Genomic DNA, 15,978 nt, shown 5'->3' with positions numbered 1-15,978 from the left:
GTTCCCATAAAACCCACGGCTCCCTGACGCAACGAGGATACTTCCTCTTCTTCTTCGATCGATTGTTTTCACTCTCGCACTTTAATCTTTTCCCAAATCCCCATGTTCTTCCCTGTGCTATAAAAGCGAGCTCCCCTTTGTGCTGTAAATCAGTAAAGCAGATATTTCACAATATCAAATTCAATATGTATGTAAGCAGCGGCTGCAAATCCTCTTTATTGATCTCGCTGCCCCATTTGTTTCCAGTAATTGTGCTACAGTTTTTTACAAATGACTGCATGACTTGAAGAATGCTTTATGCAGGCGTGTTCATTCCGACATGTGCTCCTAATGTTTTGATTTATTTCCGCTTTGGAGAAGCAGAAGTTTCATCCAACTGTGCAAGGCCGGCCGGCAGAAGGCAGGGAGTGTCCAGGGTTATTTATCTAACCCTGCCAGTGATGTACAGCCACTATCCTCGAGATTCCATGGGATTCCTTCTCTCTTTCATCCTCACTTTTTTCACAATTACTGTCACTCCCTCCCTCTTTTCTTTCCATATATCCGCCCATATCTCTTCCCTCTTCCCTCCTCCATCTCAGCCGCCCTGGAGATTCATTGTGGCATTGACAGAAAGACCTCTCCGGTCTCTCTCTCTCTCTCTAAATACTGGGAGGGATGTATATCACGGATCAGCGGACTCCAATACAACGCTTGGGCCGGTGTGTGTCCATGCTTGTATTTCAAAGCCTGACGTTTACGAGACAGAAAATCTGCCCCTCTTCTTCTCCCCCCTCGCCTGTCCTCGGGCAAAGCGTCGCGGAAATCAGGCATCTGAGCGTCACAAAACACATCTGTCTCCAGACTCATCAGCATGTAAATTAGTCGGTGAAGACAATTGCAAGAAGCCGGGGTAATGAAAACAAGAAAAGACAAGAAACGAGGCCTGATGAGCAAACTTAATTGAAGAGGTGATCTTATGTCATGACAATAATCAATGGGTATTTCCTCTCATCTGCGTTGTTGTCCTTGTGGGTTGAGGTTGTAGGAGGTGAATGTGGCTGCAAAAGCATCAACAAATCTTCTCAAAGTCTAAAATTCAGGTTGCCCCCCCCCCCCCCCCCCCCCCTCCTCCCCTCTCCCCACTGCGGTACTTTTCACATTCCCGTCATTAAAAGAGCTGAGCAGACAGCAGTTCGGCGGCTGCGTTTGCTGAACGCTGAGGTCTTTGTACGACGCGGCGGCGGCGGCTGAGGATACAGAGAGTGGCAGTGATCAAAACGGCCCATTAGGAATGCAGCGTGCCGTACTGTATCTAGGTCACAGCCTCAGCCACCTACTGGAGCTCCTCCACCGAGAAACCACAGCACTGTCGCCTCCTCTGCTCTCTCTCTCTGTGTGTGTGTGTGAGACTTTAACCGAATGTAAGTGTGCATGTGATCTGCATATTGTTTTTTGCTTGAGTTGTGTCTAACTTTTGTATTTGCTTGTTTCGTGTGTAAAGTTGGAGGAGGAAGCTGCAGGATGATAACGTGAAGAACAAATGTCAGCAACTCGTAGTTTCCTACCAAAACACCTGAACTTAGCTCAGTGCTGCTGAAGTGTTTCTATGTAAATCGTCCTTCAGAAACCCCCCCACCCCCCACCACCACCCCCCATCCTCTCCACTGCACTCATACACTTTAACAAATGGACGTATGAATGCGTTTAGACTGTTTATTTGTGTTGTAATGAGAGGCTTTAATCAGTGGTGTCAGGGATTTGAAACGTTCCTTTGAGTGTGTGCAGAAACACCCCCTCCCTCTCCTTGCACACACACATGCAGGCACGCATGCACACATACGCGCACACAACTAAGTGATTTATGTGAAACATTAAAGGCAATCATGTTGGGCTGGGCCTCGTCCTTTGTATTGCACAGGCTGTTTGAAATATGGACAAGCCAAGCTGTCCCTTGATATATAGGCACACATATATAGATAAAACACACACACAGACACACACAGATGCTTGTGTGTACCTGCTATTGCTTAAATATGAATAATTGGCACACTGTGTGATGAATGCACATTGCTTCTCCAGCTTGCAAACACACAAGGCCTGTTCACATGCAACAACTTTACAATCAACATTTATTGACTTTAGGGTTGCAAAGGGGCGGAAAATTTCCAGTGAATTTCCAGAAACTTTCCATGGCAAGTTAAGATGGGGAATTTTGGAAATATTCCAAATTGGAAACTTTCCATGGAAATTATGGGAATTTATGAGAATGAACTGGAAATTGGGGGTAATTTAAACAAACTGTATCGTCCAAACATAAAAAACATGACATTTCAACAGATTTCTTTGTGAGTAGAACTTTATCAAGTTTTAATTCTTGTATGAACAATCAATTCTTTTACTGAACAACAAAAACATGAATGCTGGGAAAGAAAATAGCCCTCAACAGCCCTGCAGTAAGCAGTGTGCTGTGTGCATGTGATTGAGGAATAGCATAGATATTCAAGTGTACAAGTATACTTAAATCTGGTTGTTTTAGCCAAGATTATGCTACAATATATTTCCCCCAACTATATTTAAGTTCCATTTTGATTTAATCCCATTTATTCCCATATATTCCCGTTAATTCCCATGGAAAGTTTCCAACTTTCAAAATATCCTGAAATTTTGCAACCCTAATTGACTTACATACACACATTCACACACACACGCACACATGCACACATGCACACACATGCACACACTCTTATTGAGTTCAACAGTTGCTTTGATACTGATAGCTGTTAGTTTGAAGGCAGAGAGAATCAGCCATTCACTCTGATGTAATTCTATCATGTTGGATGTTGCAGCTCTGTGTCGGGTGTCTGTGGCTTCAGAGGACATTTCTCAATAAGAACGGATTAACTCTGTTACCAGAGTGTTGAAAATCTACCATACCCTCCTCCACACACACACACACACACACACACACACACACACACACACACACACACACACACACACACACACACACACACACACACACACACACACACACACACACACACACACACACACACACACACATGTATTCACATATAATGGCACAAACAAACAATGAAGTATCTGTAGGATGGGATATCACCCGAAAATAGCCTCGCAGCTCTCTGTGACTGACCATTCTTCACACGCATATATTTATTTTAGTCCTCACCCTTTTTTCCCCCCCTCCTCCTCCTCCTCCTCCTCCTCCCTTCTTCTTCCTCCTCCTCCCCCCTCGGCGGTGTTGTTGGTGATGGTAAAAGGCTTCTGTTTGTCTCTGGTTATCTACGTCTACATACTAACAAGTAGACAAGTGGAGGAATGCAGTTGTCGATCAGGTGATTGGACATACAACAACACAACACAGGCCTGAAAGAAACACAGTGTGAGCCAGATGGATGAAGAGAGAGAGAGAGGAGGGGGGGGGGGGGGGGGGGGGGGGGGGGGGCAGAGTAACAGAAATAACAGAAAATAGTGACTGACACAGCAGGAAGAAAAAGATAAATCTGAAGATGAAAACGATTTTGTGAAAGGGTATTATAGCATCAATTTCTATGCAGCCAGAAAATCTTCATTTCCATACAATAACCTCTTTATGGTAAACAGGTGGGGACAGAGATATTGCTTGAAGAAAAAGACTGTCATTTAAATACAATGATGTGAGATGGGATGCAATTCATGTACCTGCAAATTTTTTTTTTTTTTTGCCATTTCATTGTTTTCTTTGCGGTGCGACGCCACGTAGAGTAGAGCGTCACCGAAACCGAGTATTCTCGAAACGTGGCGGCGGCATCGGCGGCGGCGTCCTCTCTGCTCAGCTGGGCGACCTGAGAGTTTCTGGTGAGAATCGTTTTTGACTCCATCTCACCCCGTGGCGCTGTCGTCCCCCAAACCCCCTCACCGCCACCCTCTCCCCCGCCGGAGCTCGGCCTGATGTCATGAATAAATGCATGTCATGCCTTTCCCACCCGGCATGAACCATTTCGACTCCTACCCATCACCCCCTCCTCTCTCCTCCTGTACCTCTCCCCACTGTTTTCACACCGTCGGTGGAGGAATCTCAGAGCTGCAGCCAATCAACAACCCCCCCCTCCTCCTCTTTCCTCCGGGTGGAAATCGATTGGTTCAGTGTGCGCGAGCCTCTTGTCCACTGAAGTGAAAGCACAGGGATGTCACATCTCGCAGTGACCTGTAAGAGGCAGCGTCCCTGCACAAGGCGAAGCGATGTGCGACTGCATTAAGAGTTGTGTTATTCTATAGGCACAATCCATATCATGAACCACAAGAGGAGTGGGGGGGGTGTGAATCCACAGAGGAGCTGCCTTATCTTGACATTCACTGATGAAGCTCAGGTTGCTGTCTTTCTCCTAAGGATAAAGCTTCTTCTTTTTTTTTTTTCTTTTCCCTAACAGATGCGTCTAATAGTAGATTTCTAATTTAAAAGAGGTCTGGCTGAGCAGGGAAAGCGCTGACTGACATTACAGGTTGCAGATAATGAGTTCCGCAGGGAAGGAGATAATCGTCTGGTGGTGGCTCGAAGCCGGAGGAATGACGGGAGAACATCCTCCCGTACTTCTCTGGGCCCGGTGTCCCTTGGAAACCGCTGGTTGGCAACATTAAGGCCACTCGATGATAACGAATGCCCCTTTAACGCTTGTTAACGATCGCAGGGTCACAGTCTGATTCATAGGCAAGAAAAAAAACTTTCTCTTTTACTCTCTCTGACTTGTCTTATTGGATTCTTTTTTACACGGCATCCATGTTTCACCACAGGTAGAGTGTGTGTGTGTGTGTATGTGTGTGTTTTTTTTCCACCACAGCTGCAACAACACCTGAGGAGCCTCACCTTCCTAACAAGGCACTATTAAAATTACATGCCACTGTCAGGGTGTTGCCCTGGGTGCAGAAACCCAGGTTTGTGTCAGTCTTAACTTTCTGCTGTGTAGTTTTAGCCGTAAATAAAATGATAATAAAGTCTCTCGGTTCTTCTCTGAGAAATAAAATATATATATATGGATATTTTTTTTATGGTGCTTTCTGGATTATCACAATGAAATGCAGGAGGCACAGCTTGCTTCACTTTCTGACAGTGACAAATACAGTTTCAGGGGACAGGGAGCTCAGTCACCACATCAGACGTCTGTGTGTGTGTGTGTGCGCGTGTGTGTTGGAGACTTCGCCCTGGGAGATTTGGATTAACTTTCAGGTTCGCCGAGCAGAAACCATAATGATTCTCTCTGTCTGCCCTTGAAATTATCCTCTCATCACTTACTCAAACTGATAGACTGATGCAGTCATTTTTCCCCTCTCTCTGACTCACCTGTTCCATTTGCAGGTCTGAATAATATCAAAAGGATTGAACTGGGGGGGGGGGGGGGGCGTGTGTGACTGTCGTGAGGTTAAAGCCCGATTCGCTTCGTCTTTAAAAAAAAAAAAAAAACACCACAGACTTTAGAGGAAGCTCTTCCTGCTGTCCTCTCTCCCCAGGTTTGCAGCATCCTGTGTGCAAACCACAAAAAATTCCCCACGGAGGACGGACGTCAAAACAGATTTGCTTCTCTCAAATCTACTCGGCAGATTAAATGATTGTAACAATCAAACTAGCTTTGAGGGCTTTGCATAATTTCCTTCTTTTTTTCCTCTTCTCCACTCTGTTGAAATTCAGTCTTTGGCTTTTTTTTTTTTTTTTACTCCTCTGTTGTGTTGCGCTGCAGCCTTGAAGTATTATTACCCTGTAAATCAATGAAGATGATGTATGAGGCATCCACTGCTCGTGGTATAAACCCTTCTGTTTTCAGTGATCTAAGATGATGTATCGCATCACATGGAGTACATATTTACTGACTTCTTTTCTAGTGAAAGCAGATACATACATACATACAGTAAAGCCCAGTCATACAGAGAGTTCTGCTTAATGCACATCACTATTTGAAGACGTTTATTTTATGAGATGCTGTCGAGCAGATGTCCCACGCATGACACTTTGATTGAACACTTCAATTTTACTCCCAGTGTTTCCCTGCATCAGTGGACATTATAGCATGAATAAAGCAGATATTATATGGCCCGACACATGTTAGTGTATATCCACCATTTTCCGGAGAATGGCGCTGGGTGTCGCCATGACACTCGATTCCACCGGAAATATTAGCTGGGCTAACCGTTAGCTGTTAGCCGTTAGCAGTGTCAATAAACAATAACTCAATAAATGGCCCATGAAAAAAATATTTTTTCCAGCGGATATCCTAGTTACAACATGATTGAGCTAACTGGAGTAGTTTCATGCCGTGTCCGACAACGGGAGGGTTTTGACGGATGATGACGTCCTGATGTTAGTTTGCTGCTGCTGCTAGCTGTTGGCTGTCAGCAGCAGCGAAGCTAACAGCTACGATAACCATGACTAATTACAAAAACGGTCACACAGAAATAGTAATGTTTGTTCAATAATTCGTTTTCTAGACTTAACAAACATGAGATTTAGTCAAAACGGTTTTGGCAGCCGGGAGCCGCCCCCACATTTGGTGCCTACACCGTTGGCTAACGCTACCAATTAGCCGCTTGCTAGAATGCTACCAAAGATAAAACCGTCTTTGGTGAAACAGAAGTTGAAAACCGACTTCCGTTGTGGTGTGACGCAATGGATCATGGGAAAATAAAGTGGTGGATAACTTTAGGTTTTATGGCCAATCAAGTATCAAACAGCACAGAGCTGTGAACGCAGCCTAAAGCTCATATCTGGATCCTGTGTGTGTGTGTGTCTGTGTATCACTAACCTGCTGTATCTTACACAGCTGTTGTGTGTTTGCTCTCTGTAATCTTCACCTGGAGCCTCCCTCCACCCAGGTGGCTTGTGCGATCTACATCTCTCTCTGCCTGCCTCTCTCTCTCTCCTCATTGTTCTTTGTCTTTGGACGGCCCCCGCGCATTTGTGTATTCATCACTCTTACCTGCTGCCGTCTGCCACGGCGAGATAGATGCTCGGGAACGGATCATTAAACAAGGAGTTTCGGTCCAGTGGAGGGAAGCAGGAGAAGATCAGAGCTTTATGAGGATGTAAATGGCTGATCATTGTTCAACCGGCTCGAACGGGCACGTCCAGCTGTTGCTCAAATAGCCACCGTTGCAAGTCAAATGGCCATTTAACAGAATCATCTTAATTCAGAGGTAGGCTTTCGACCAGCGAGCCGAGGGGAGAGGTAACAGAGTCTGCTACTGTGCTGCAAGGTCAAAAAATGGGTGTTCATGCTGAATTTAATAGCTCATGTACTTGTGTTGAATTTAGATTATATTAAAACAATGACATCGAAATTCGAAGGTCGTATTTTTTTACATTTTATAAAAAAAAACTAAAAAAAACTGACTGGTCGGACTTTCTGGGCCAGAACAAGTTCTCCTTGCCAAACCGCGGTGTATCTGTGCGTACTCCATTGTCATTCTCCCCAGGACTTGCAGCTGCCAATCAATATCTTATTATCAAGCCTCAACAACCTCACTCTCAATACAAGTATCCTGCTGCCAGCCCTGATTAATGCCAATGTGCCAATACGGGGGCTCCAGAGTTTTCATAGAAACAAGTTTCTCTCTTCCCTCCTCGCACTCAGATGAGCTCAGGATCATTCCTCTCTTGTATCAGATTCCCCTTCATTTCTCCAATGAGACACTTATCTCCCAGAGACAGGTGTGTGTGTGAGAGAGAGAGAGTTGGGACAGTGTGTGTGTGTTAAAGGGATAGTTCAACATTTTGGCAAATTGGCCCATTGCCATTATCGCTATAGTCATAGCAGTAGGTTCGGTTCCTTTAATTGTCGATGCAAGCTATTTTTAGAACGGCGGAGCAGAGCCGCAAGCTGCTCAGAGCTACGCTACGGAGGCTAATGGGATTTCTTGGTTTCCCTCATCAAACTCATCAAATACACAATCCAACAACTCCAAAACGCTCTGGTGGACAAGTTGTGACCTGCACATTCACCACGCTATGAGATAATAACAGAACGTTACCAGACAGAGTTGTTTTAGAGGCAAATGCAGAGACTGCTTGCTGAAAAACTGTCCCTAAAGGCAATGAATTTAATTGCATGAATTTACCTCTAAAACAACTCTGTCTCGTAACATAGTGTTATTATCTCATAGCGTGGTGAATGTGCAGGTCACAACTTGTCCACCAGAGCGTTTTGGAGTTGTTGGATTGTGTATTTGATGAGTTTGATGAGGGAAACCAAGAAATCCCATTAACCTCCGTAGCGTAGCTCTGAGCAGCTTGCACCAACAATTAAAGGTAACAAAACTATAGCGATAATGGTAATGGGCCAATCTGCCAAAATGTTTAACTATCCCTTTAACACACACACTGTTGCTGCCACAGATCTCTGAGCTCTCTCTCCCCTCTGAGTAAATGTTAAGTGTAGAAATATACAGTATATTACATCGGAGTTTGTGCGTCATTGATGGTTTGGTGGCTAATCCCGTGTTCCACGACGGTCTCCCGCGCTCAAGTGAAGGGCAGAGCCGCGTTGTCGCCAATGAACCGACAAGTGTCCCGAGCCTTCTAATAGCTCTGGTAGGCTCGTCCCTCTCCTCCGCCTCCGCTTTGATGTGGGCCCTCCTTCTCCAGCCACCGGCGGTGGGGGAATAGCCTTTCATATGGGAGCTGCTGCACGCCCAGGGTCCTTCCTGCTCAGTCTAATCCGCCAATATGTTCCACTATGACAAATCCCTAACTGTATTAATGTCGATCCAGAAGAAGAAGAAGACGAAGAAAAATGCTGAGTTTGTCTCCTTCAGGTTATTTTATGTTTTTTTTAGGAGGGGTCAGAGAGAGAAAAGGAGGAAGGTGAATTTTCCTGAGGAAGTTAATGAAAGTCTTTGAAGTGAGGTGAGGGCAACTGCCACCTGCCCTGGTGATAGATAGCAGGTTGACTATTATTAGCCTTCCCGGCCCCACAGCTCAACAGTTTTTATGCCCTTACCAGGGCCATTTGTTGATTAATTAATCAGGTAATGTATGCTATCTGTGCTACAAAAGAAAGCCACATATCACTGCATGGCTCAGCCTCCCGCCGGCTCACCCTCCCCGCGCAGCCACAAACTGGGATCTCCCACCAGGCCGCAGCACATTCAAAAGATTACACTTCCAAAGCAGCCGCTGTACCACAGAGAAGCCATTTGCACAAAGCTCCTGGCTGCTTTTAATGTAAAGTTGAATAATAAACATCTGTGAGGGAAACAGTTCTCCCATTTCATGAATTTATTCACGTCTAACTGGCCCAAAGTCAACCTTGTCTGATGTGATTTTTTCTTTTCCCGGCTTTGGAAGAAAGTTTTCAAACTGTCAAATAAAGCTCAGCTCTGAGGAAGGTAAAAATAAACCGTGAGGCTGAGAGGCTGCAGAGCTTAACGCTTCCTCCTGTCCCGCCACCGCCTGAAATTGAGCGGGACTGCCTCAAAAAAAAAAAAAGCCCACGAGGAACGTCATAATCAATGTCTGTGTTCACAATACAGGAACATCGAGTTACATTACTCTATACAAACACTCAATAAAACCTCAGTCCTTTTCTGTGATTATATTTATTGAATTTCTTGTCACTTGTGACCACACTCCCCGATGCCCGTACACTTCCTGTTATTGCCTCGTCTCTACAATCATCATATTTGTTGCAGTAAGTGGCCTGGTTTCCACCAGCCTGACAATCATGAGCCCTAAAAATCAAAACATACGAGGTTTGCAGAGCTTAAATAGTTTATTGAGTTTTCACATTTGAAGCTTGTAGCATGTGACAAGTTAGTACGAAAAACATATACCAGAAATGTGTGCACGTTCTGACTTCCAGTAGTTTCTTGTTTTAAGAAGTTTAGTTTCAGCTCATGTAAACATTGATCTTACCCAGATCCTTCTCAGCTTCTCCTCAGGCAAGAGACGGTTTGTGTTCTTATACCTCGTCTAATCTCTCCATCATGGCCGAGATGCACTTCAGAGCAGTTGAGATAATATGCAATCAAAACAGGATTGCACATCATCTCCAGACTTTATAATTGCATTCATATTGTTACATAGAGAGATTTATTTGTGTGCAGCTTGGCTCTTTGCCTCCGGGTCAGCTCATATCCTGCAGCAGCTGCTGAGTGGCTTCTTCTGTTTTCGTTTGAGATGTGATGTCTGAGTCAAGTTGTTCACTTACAGCATGTTGAACACATCGCTTCTCTCAGATATTCCTTCATATTTACCTGTGAGTCTGATTTGGTTTTAATTTATGGTCTTAGTCGAGCCTCCCGTGCTTCACCCTCCTAAGGCACGATTAAAAGACGCAATTAACCGATGTCCTGCCTTGATTATAAACGCCCAACCTCAATTACAACTACAACATTCATGTCTATGCAATGACCAGTCCTCACCTCCTGTGTAAGATAATCCCTGCTGGTATAGTTACCAGCGTGTATCAACATGCTGTTCAGATGCTTATATTATTTAAAAGGATAGTTCAACCAAAATTGAAATTTCACTCATTATCTACTCACCCTCATGTCGACTAAGGGCTGGGAGAAGTTTCAGAGTTATCCGTTGCTTCTCTGAGTTACAGGGGGTCTCGGCGTAGCAGTGCATGTCCATATAACGGTTGCAAATGGATACCCCGAAATGCGAAATTGTCCCGGAAAAAATCAAATAAGTATATATTTCAAGCTTGTTTTGTAGCGGAAGCTCCTCTTCCTGGTTCGTCCAATTTTGACGAATGGGGAAGAGGAGCTTCGAGAAGCTTCCACTACAAACAAGCTTGAAATATTGACTTATTGAATTTTTTTTTTCAGGACAATTTCACATTTCGGGGCTTCAATACAAGACGGACATTACATACGAGCAGCATGGAGGTATTTGGATGTTTTTTGGTGTGTCTTTTTGTTACGAAGACCGTTTGTATCCATTTGCAACCGTTATATGGACATGCACTGCTACGCCGAGACCCCCTGTAACTCAGAGAAGCCACGGAGGACTCTGAAACTTCTCCCAGCCCTTAGTCCACATGAGGGGGAGGAGATAATGAGTTGAAGTTGAAATTTCAATTTTGGGTGAACTATCCCTTTAATAAGTCTTCACAGGTTCATATTTAGATATATATGTGTATTGACAACCAATCCATTACATTATGTATCATAGCAGACACAGGAAAGATCAGTCTGCTCTACAGTATATGGTGTACAGATGTCCTTGTGTGAAATGATCATCATGTGCACTTCCTGGATATCTGTCTGTAATGCTTCCTTTTTCTGTATCCTGGCGTTTAGTGACTTCCTCCACAGCTGGCCTCAGTGTGCAGCAACAGGAAATGACATCACGCTTTCATCATGATATTGTCCTTTCCCGCTCTGCCTCATCAGAGAGTTTCATCTTTCATCCCTAAACTCCGCGCACATGTATAAAGTTGGCATCAGATCGAAGCGTTACCCACAAGGCACTTTGTTGTGAATAATAAAGTCTCAGCCACTGAGTCAGACGACATGTGTGTGCATGTGTGTGTGTGGAGCTCTGTGGATGTACTATCCTCCTGTCAACTGAACGCGTCCTTTTCTATTTTTCTATCCCCCAATCATTTTCTCACACTCGGGAGTCACCAGTCATTTATTCGTGGAGCTCCGAGCTCGGCCCCCGACCAGAGGAATTTACGATCATCGGCTTGGCTTATTCTCACCTCCTGTAAAGCTGTCACGGATTTACTGCCACCGGCGTGTCACTCCCGTCATTAAAATGTAAAAGTTTGCGACACCGTCGAGAAAGTTACAAATGATGCCACTTCCTCTGCTTACATTTCACCCGGGTTGCAGGTAGTTTGTTCCCTCCCTCTCCACCCTCCCACTCCAAACTAAATCCTGAGCTGTCATTGCTCCTCTCACTCCGAGCAAACTCAGCTGAGGAAGGGGAGACACGGGGGGAGCTCAGGGGTCTTTGAGACAAATATTATTTGAAACCATGCGCTCATAATAAGCAGATTTACAGCAGAAATCTGCAAATACACAAGATTACAAAAAAAATATTATATTTGAGATCTTTTTCCAACACACTGATGAGAAGCTCATCCTCCTGGAAAGACTTGTGAGGAGTTTCTCTGTGAGTGCACGGCGTGTTGTGTGTATTTCCAGCAGTGATAGAGACGTTTCCTTTATTTACTTGTGTGTTTTGTTCAGCTGCACTGCACCGAGCTCTCCAGGCCCCTCGTTGGCTTCCTGCACACACACACACACACACACACACTGCATCTCGTCTCCGCCGTCCTGTGGACCAGAGTCTTGAGTTATCTCCTGATATGCCTTGCTGCATTTTTATTACATTTATATGAAAAAGGCCAAGTTGCTCTACCAATAACCAATGGGTGCCCAGGGAGCCTCCTGAGCTGTCTCCCAACTACAAACTGAAGATTTTGACAGTTTGACACTTTAATTTCCTACTGAGTATTTCAAATGAAATTCCTGGACAAAGGAATAGACACACTGCTGCTGCTGCTGCTGCTGCTGCTGGGGGAGAAAAAAAAACTAAAGCTTGGGCCTCAATTAAATCCTCTCTGCCCTTCTCTTTTACTCAGGTTTGTGAAGCACCGAAAGGACGAGCGGCCGGGGGACAGGATGGAGAGGAAGAGCTCCGGTAAATCTAAAGCCGAGGACATGCAGGCGTCGGAGGAGGAGACCCATCGGATGAGGCTGGAACAAGAGAGGTGAGTGCTTATAGTCTGAGCTTGTGTTGCTAAAAGCCTCAACAATTTAGTCCCCGGCTGAACAAAAGAGGGGGACACTACGCTGAAAGGAAAATTAGCAAACTACCTAATTAACAAAATGGTGGAGCAAGGTTGGGGGAATTCTGGGAAAGCACTCAGATGTCAATTTGTGAAACGTCCTTTTTCTTTTATATCAGTACATTAAATAGATCATTTATGGATTGTTGTTTCCTGTTGCCATTCAGAGGCACTGACCTCCTAATGCTGCTGGTGAGGCCCCTGTGGATTTGGCGTGATTGAATGGTGCACGTTGTAATAGTGAAATCGATGGAGCCCGAGCATTTGTCTTCTCCCAGGTTGCTAATCGCTCAAGAATACCCGGCTCCTTTCTCCGCGGCCCTTCTTGGCTCCGTGTCCTCGGGTGTTTTGTGGACATCAGGACGTCCAGAAGAATTAGGCAAAGCATTGGGTCTTTTTTTTTTCTTTTCCTTGCGGCGCGTGCTGCCTCATCCCTCACAGACAAGCCCCATTTAATTCTCTCCAGCGGGGAAGACAATATTGGTGGCAGGGTGGATGAAAAGACAGCTTGCTGCCTCCATTGTTCCCCCACCAGCCAAATGAACTCAGTAATCAAACTGCGGTTGGTAATGACAGCTAATTGAATAAAAACAATAGGGCTTGATACCGCTCCCTCTTATAGGGGGGTGGTGGGGGGGGGGGGGGGGGGGGGGGGGGTGGATGGCTGTCGAAAACGCACAGTGGCACCAACACAAACAAGTATATGCACAAAAAACCACTCACAAAGGGCCTCTTCCCTGCTGAATGGAACATCTGGAGGCCCTGGTGAAAAAGCTGTAGCTCCATGGCTTGTCAGCATTCAGCTCTGACTTGCGGTGATGGTCCTCCTCTCCACGGCGGATGCGAGGATGCGAGCCCCCTCCTCTGGCCGAGGGCCCAACATATTTCCCTCCGCTGCACCCCGGAGACCGGCGGACCTGGCTCTCCATCCAGATCTGTCCCCCTTTGAGCGGCTCCCAAACGACTGTCATGCTAAGCAGCAGAATCAACACAGATGCACAGCGGCGGCGGGCATGAGATGAGATGTGTAGAGCTGCTGCAGCCCCCTTCGCCTTCGCCTTCGCCCACAAAACACACACACATCCTCTATTTAAATCCTGCTTCTTTTTCTTCCACCACTGTCAACCAGATTCTTTGTCTGCTGCTTTGTCTTACAGCACATTCTCATTCGCTGTCTTGTTTGTGTCCGTTCTGCATGTGTGAGCTCCAGTCCCAGCTCCCATGTGCTGGAGGGCAACCTAATTCTTTCTTTTTGTACCTGTTCCCAAATCCCATCACTCAGCCCAGGCCAGGATTGTCCCATGGTTAATGGAAAGGGAATCCTGAGGGAAATGGCGGTGGGTAATAATAAACCAACCTGCCATGAAGCCAAGTCGATATTCAAAGCATTAAGGTTCAGCGGGACGACAGCTCAGAAATCCATTACTTCTTGTATTTTTTTGGGGGGCCTTGCATTACTATATCGCACTCCCAAGGTGCTGCGTTTGATTGTCGTAGGTCTCCGCTTAAGGAAACACAGTCTTGATTGATTACGCCGCTGCCACGGAGACAGGACCATTTTCACAGCGCGTTTATGAAATTATGGATCGGACTCTGTAACAGGTTTCTGAAGCTGGCAAATCGTCAGCCGGCGCAACGTGTCCGCGCGACCCCGGGGATGGGCCGCAGCCAAACTCCCCGGCTCGGCTGACATTAGCGATCATTAATTCAAGCAGACGCTTCTGACAGGGGCTTTTAGCGATTCAAAATAGGAGTCAGCGAGGAGGTGAGACAGATTAATTCATAAAACCTGCCCTCTCTGCCCTGCAATAAGGCGGCTTCGGTTATATATTTAAAACTCTGACCTTGATATGATTCATGCCATTTATGGTTTGGCCTGCGGTCCTGACAAGACGCAAGGAGTTTATTTTGGGTAAGAATGTTCTTCTAATTGATAACTTGTCGGCCATGATGGAGGAGGCAGTACATAAAACTTTGACTTTATTACCGGAGCAGCAGAGCAGCGACTCGACGAGGAGCGGTTATCTATCAGCCGTGTTTGTTTTGCTTTAAAAAAAAAAAAAAAAGTAAAGAAAAAATCTGGCAGATTTTCCACCGCAGCCTGTGATTGGCTGTTTCATGTCTCATCAAAGCAGCATTAGATCCCGCGGTTCAGGGCTGTTTTCTCTAAACCACTGTTCAGCCCAGCGGCGGCAGCCATTACTGTGGTTTCTTTATGCCGGCGGACAGCACCCCGAGACGCCCCTATCTGATTGGCTCACGTTGAGAGGGGCTTTGGAGACAACAAGCTCTCTGATTGGACCCTGGGTGGTTACTGTGGCTGTGGCCCTCATTCATGCGAGGCCACCGGGGGAGAGAAGAGAGAGCCACACACACACACACGCAGGGCAGGTGGTGTTGGTGCAGCTTCTATCAGCCTCTGACTTATCTCTGCACATGCTCTCGCCCTGAAACTATATTTTCCCGGCCAAAGTGGAGAGCGCACAAAGACGACCTGACAATGTTCCTTCCTCATTTTCCGCCTGAACTGAACTTCATTCTCTCTGTCTTTCTCTGTGGAGGCTGATTATGATGTCCATTCTCTCTTATCTGCTGGGCTCCGGTTGGCTTCTAATCAGCGGCCAGCACTCCACTGCCACTCGCCTTGTTCCCGTTCCCCAGACCGCAGCAGAGCACATCACTGACTTTTTTTTGTGTGTGTGTATGTGTATGTGTGTGTGTGTGTGTGTGGCCTGTTTCCTCTTCTCTGTTGTTAGACTTCCTGCTGACTCTCCACAAACAAAACTTGAGCAGTGTTTCAGGAGAGGGTCGGTCAGCAGAATTCATATTTTGACAAACAACAAACAAGGATTAGGAGAATTCGGTCTTTTTTATTATGCCACGTTCCTTCGTTTGTTCGTCCGGCGTCCACACACACACACACACACACATACACACACACACACACACAAAAAAGAAAGTTTGCCAGAAGGCAGATCCCTCCCTTTCACAGTGATTGTGGCACCGGCGTTATCATTCCACTTTGTCAAACCATCTCATTATTTCAGTATCCTATTTGAGTCTCATTTGCATAGAGAGTTCAAGGGAAGCTACAACTGGCTGATTGGGAAGTGTGATTACATTTGTAATTATATTGATACCTACAGCAAGTTAATGTGATTATTAACACTGCGAATTAACACCACGAAACTTGGACAATTATCTC

At 45.7% G+C, this 15,978-nt stretch overlaps 1 protein-coding gene across 2 annotated transcripts in view; it reads left to right on the top strand.

The window, feature by feature from the left end:
- Positions 1 to 15,978, top strand: part of LOC311003773 (partitioning defective 3 homolog) — a 377,802-nt gene that overhangs the window by 275,886 nt on the left and 85,938 nt on the right. For both annotated transcript variants that reach the window (XM_083995614.1, XM_083995613.1), the window contains exon 20: positions 12,567 to 12,695. In XM_083995614.1, the coding sequence (XP_083851740.1) occupies positions 12,567 to 12,695 (129 nt within the window). The remainder of the gene's footprint in view (positions 1 to 12,566; positions 12,696 to 15,978) is intronic.

Source organism: Trachurus trachurus (genome assembly GCF_905171665.1).
Source record: "Trachurus trachurus genome assembly, chromosome: 20".
NCBI lineage: Eukaryota > Metazoa > Chordata > Actinopteri > Carangiformes > Carangidae > Trachurus > Trachurus trachurus.
Note: the sequence above shows the minus strand (reverse complement) of the source record. Positions and strands in the feature narration are given on the sequence as shown.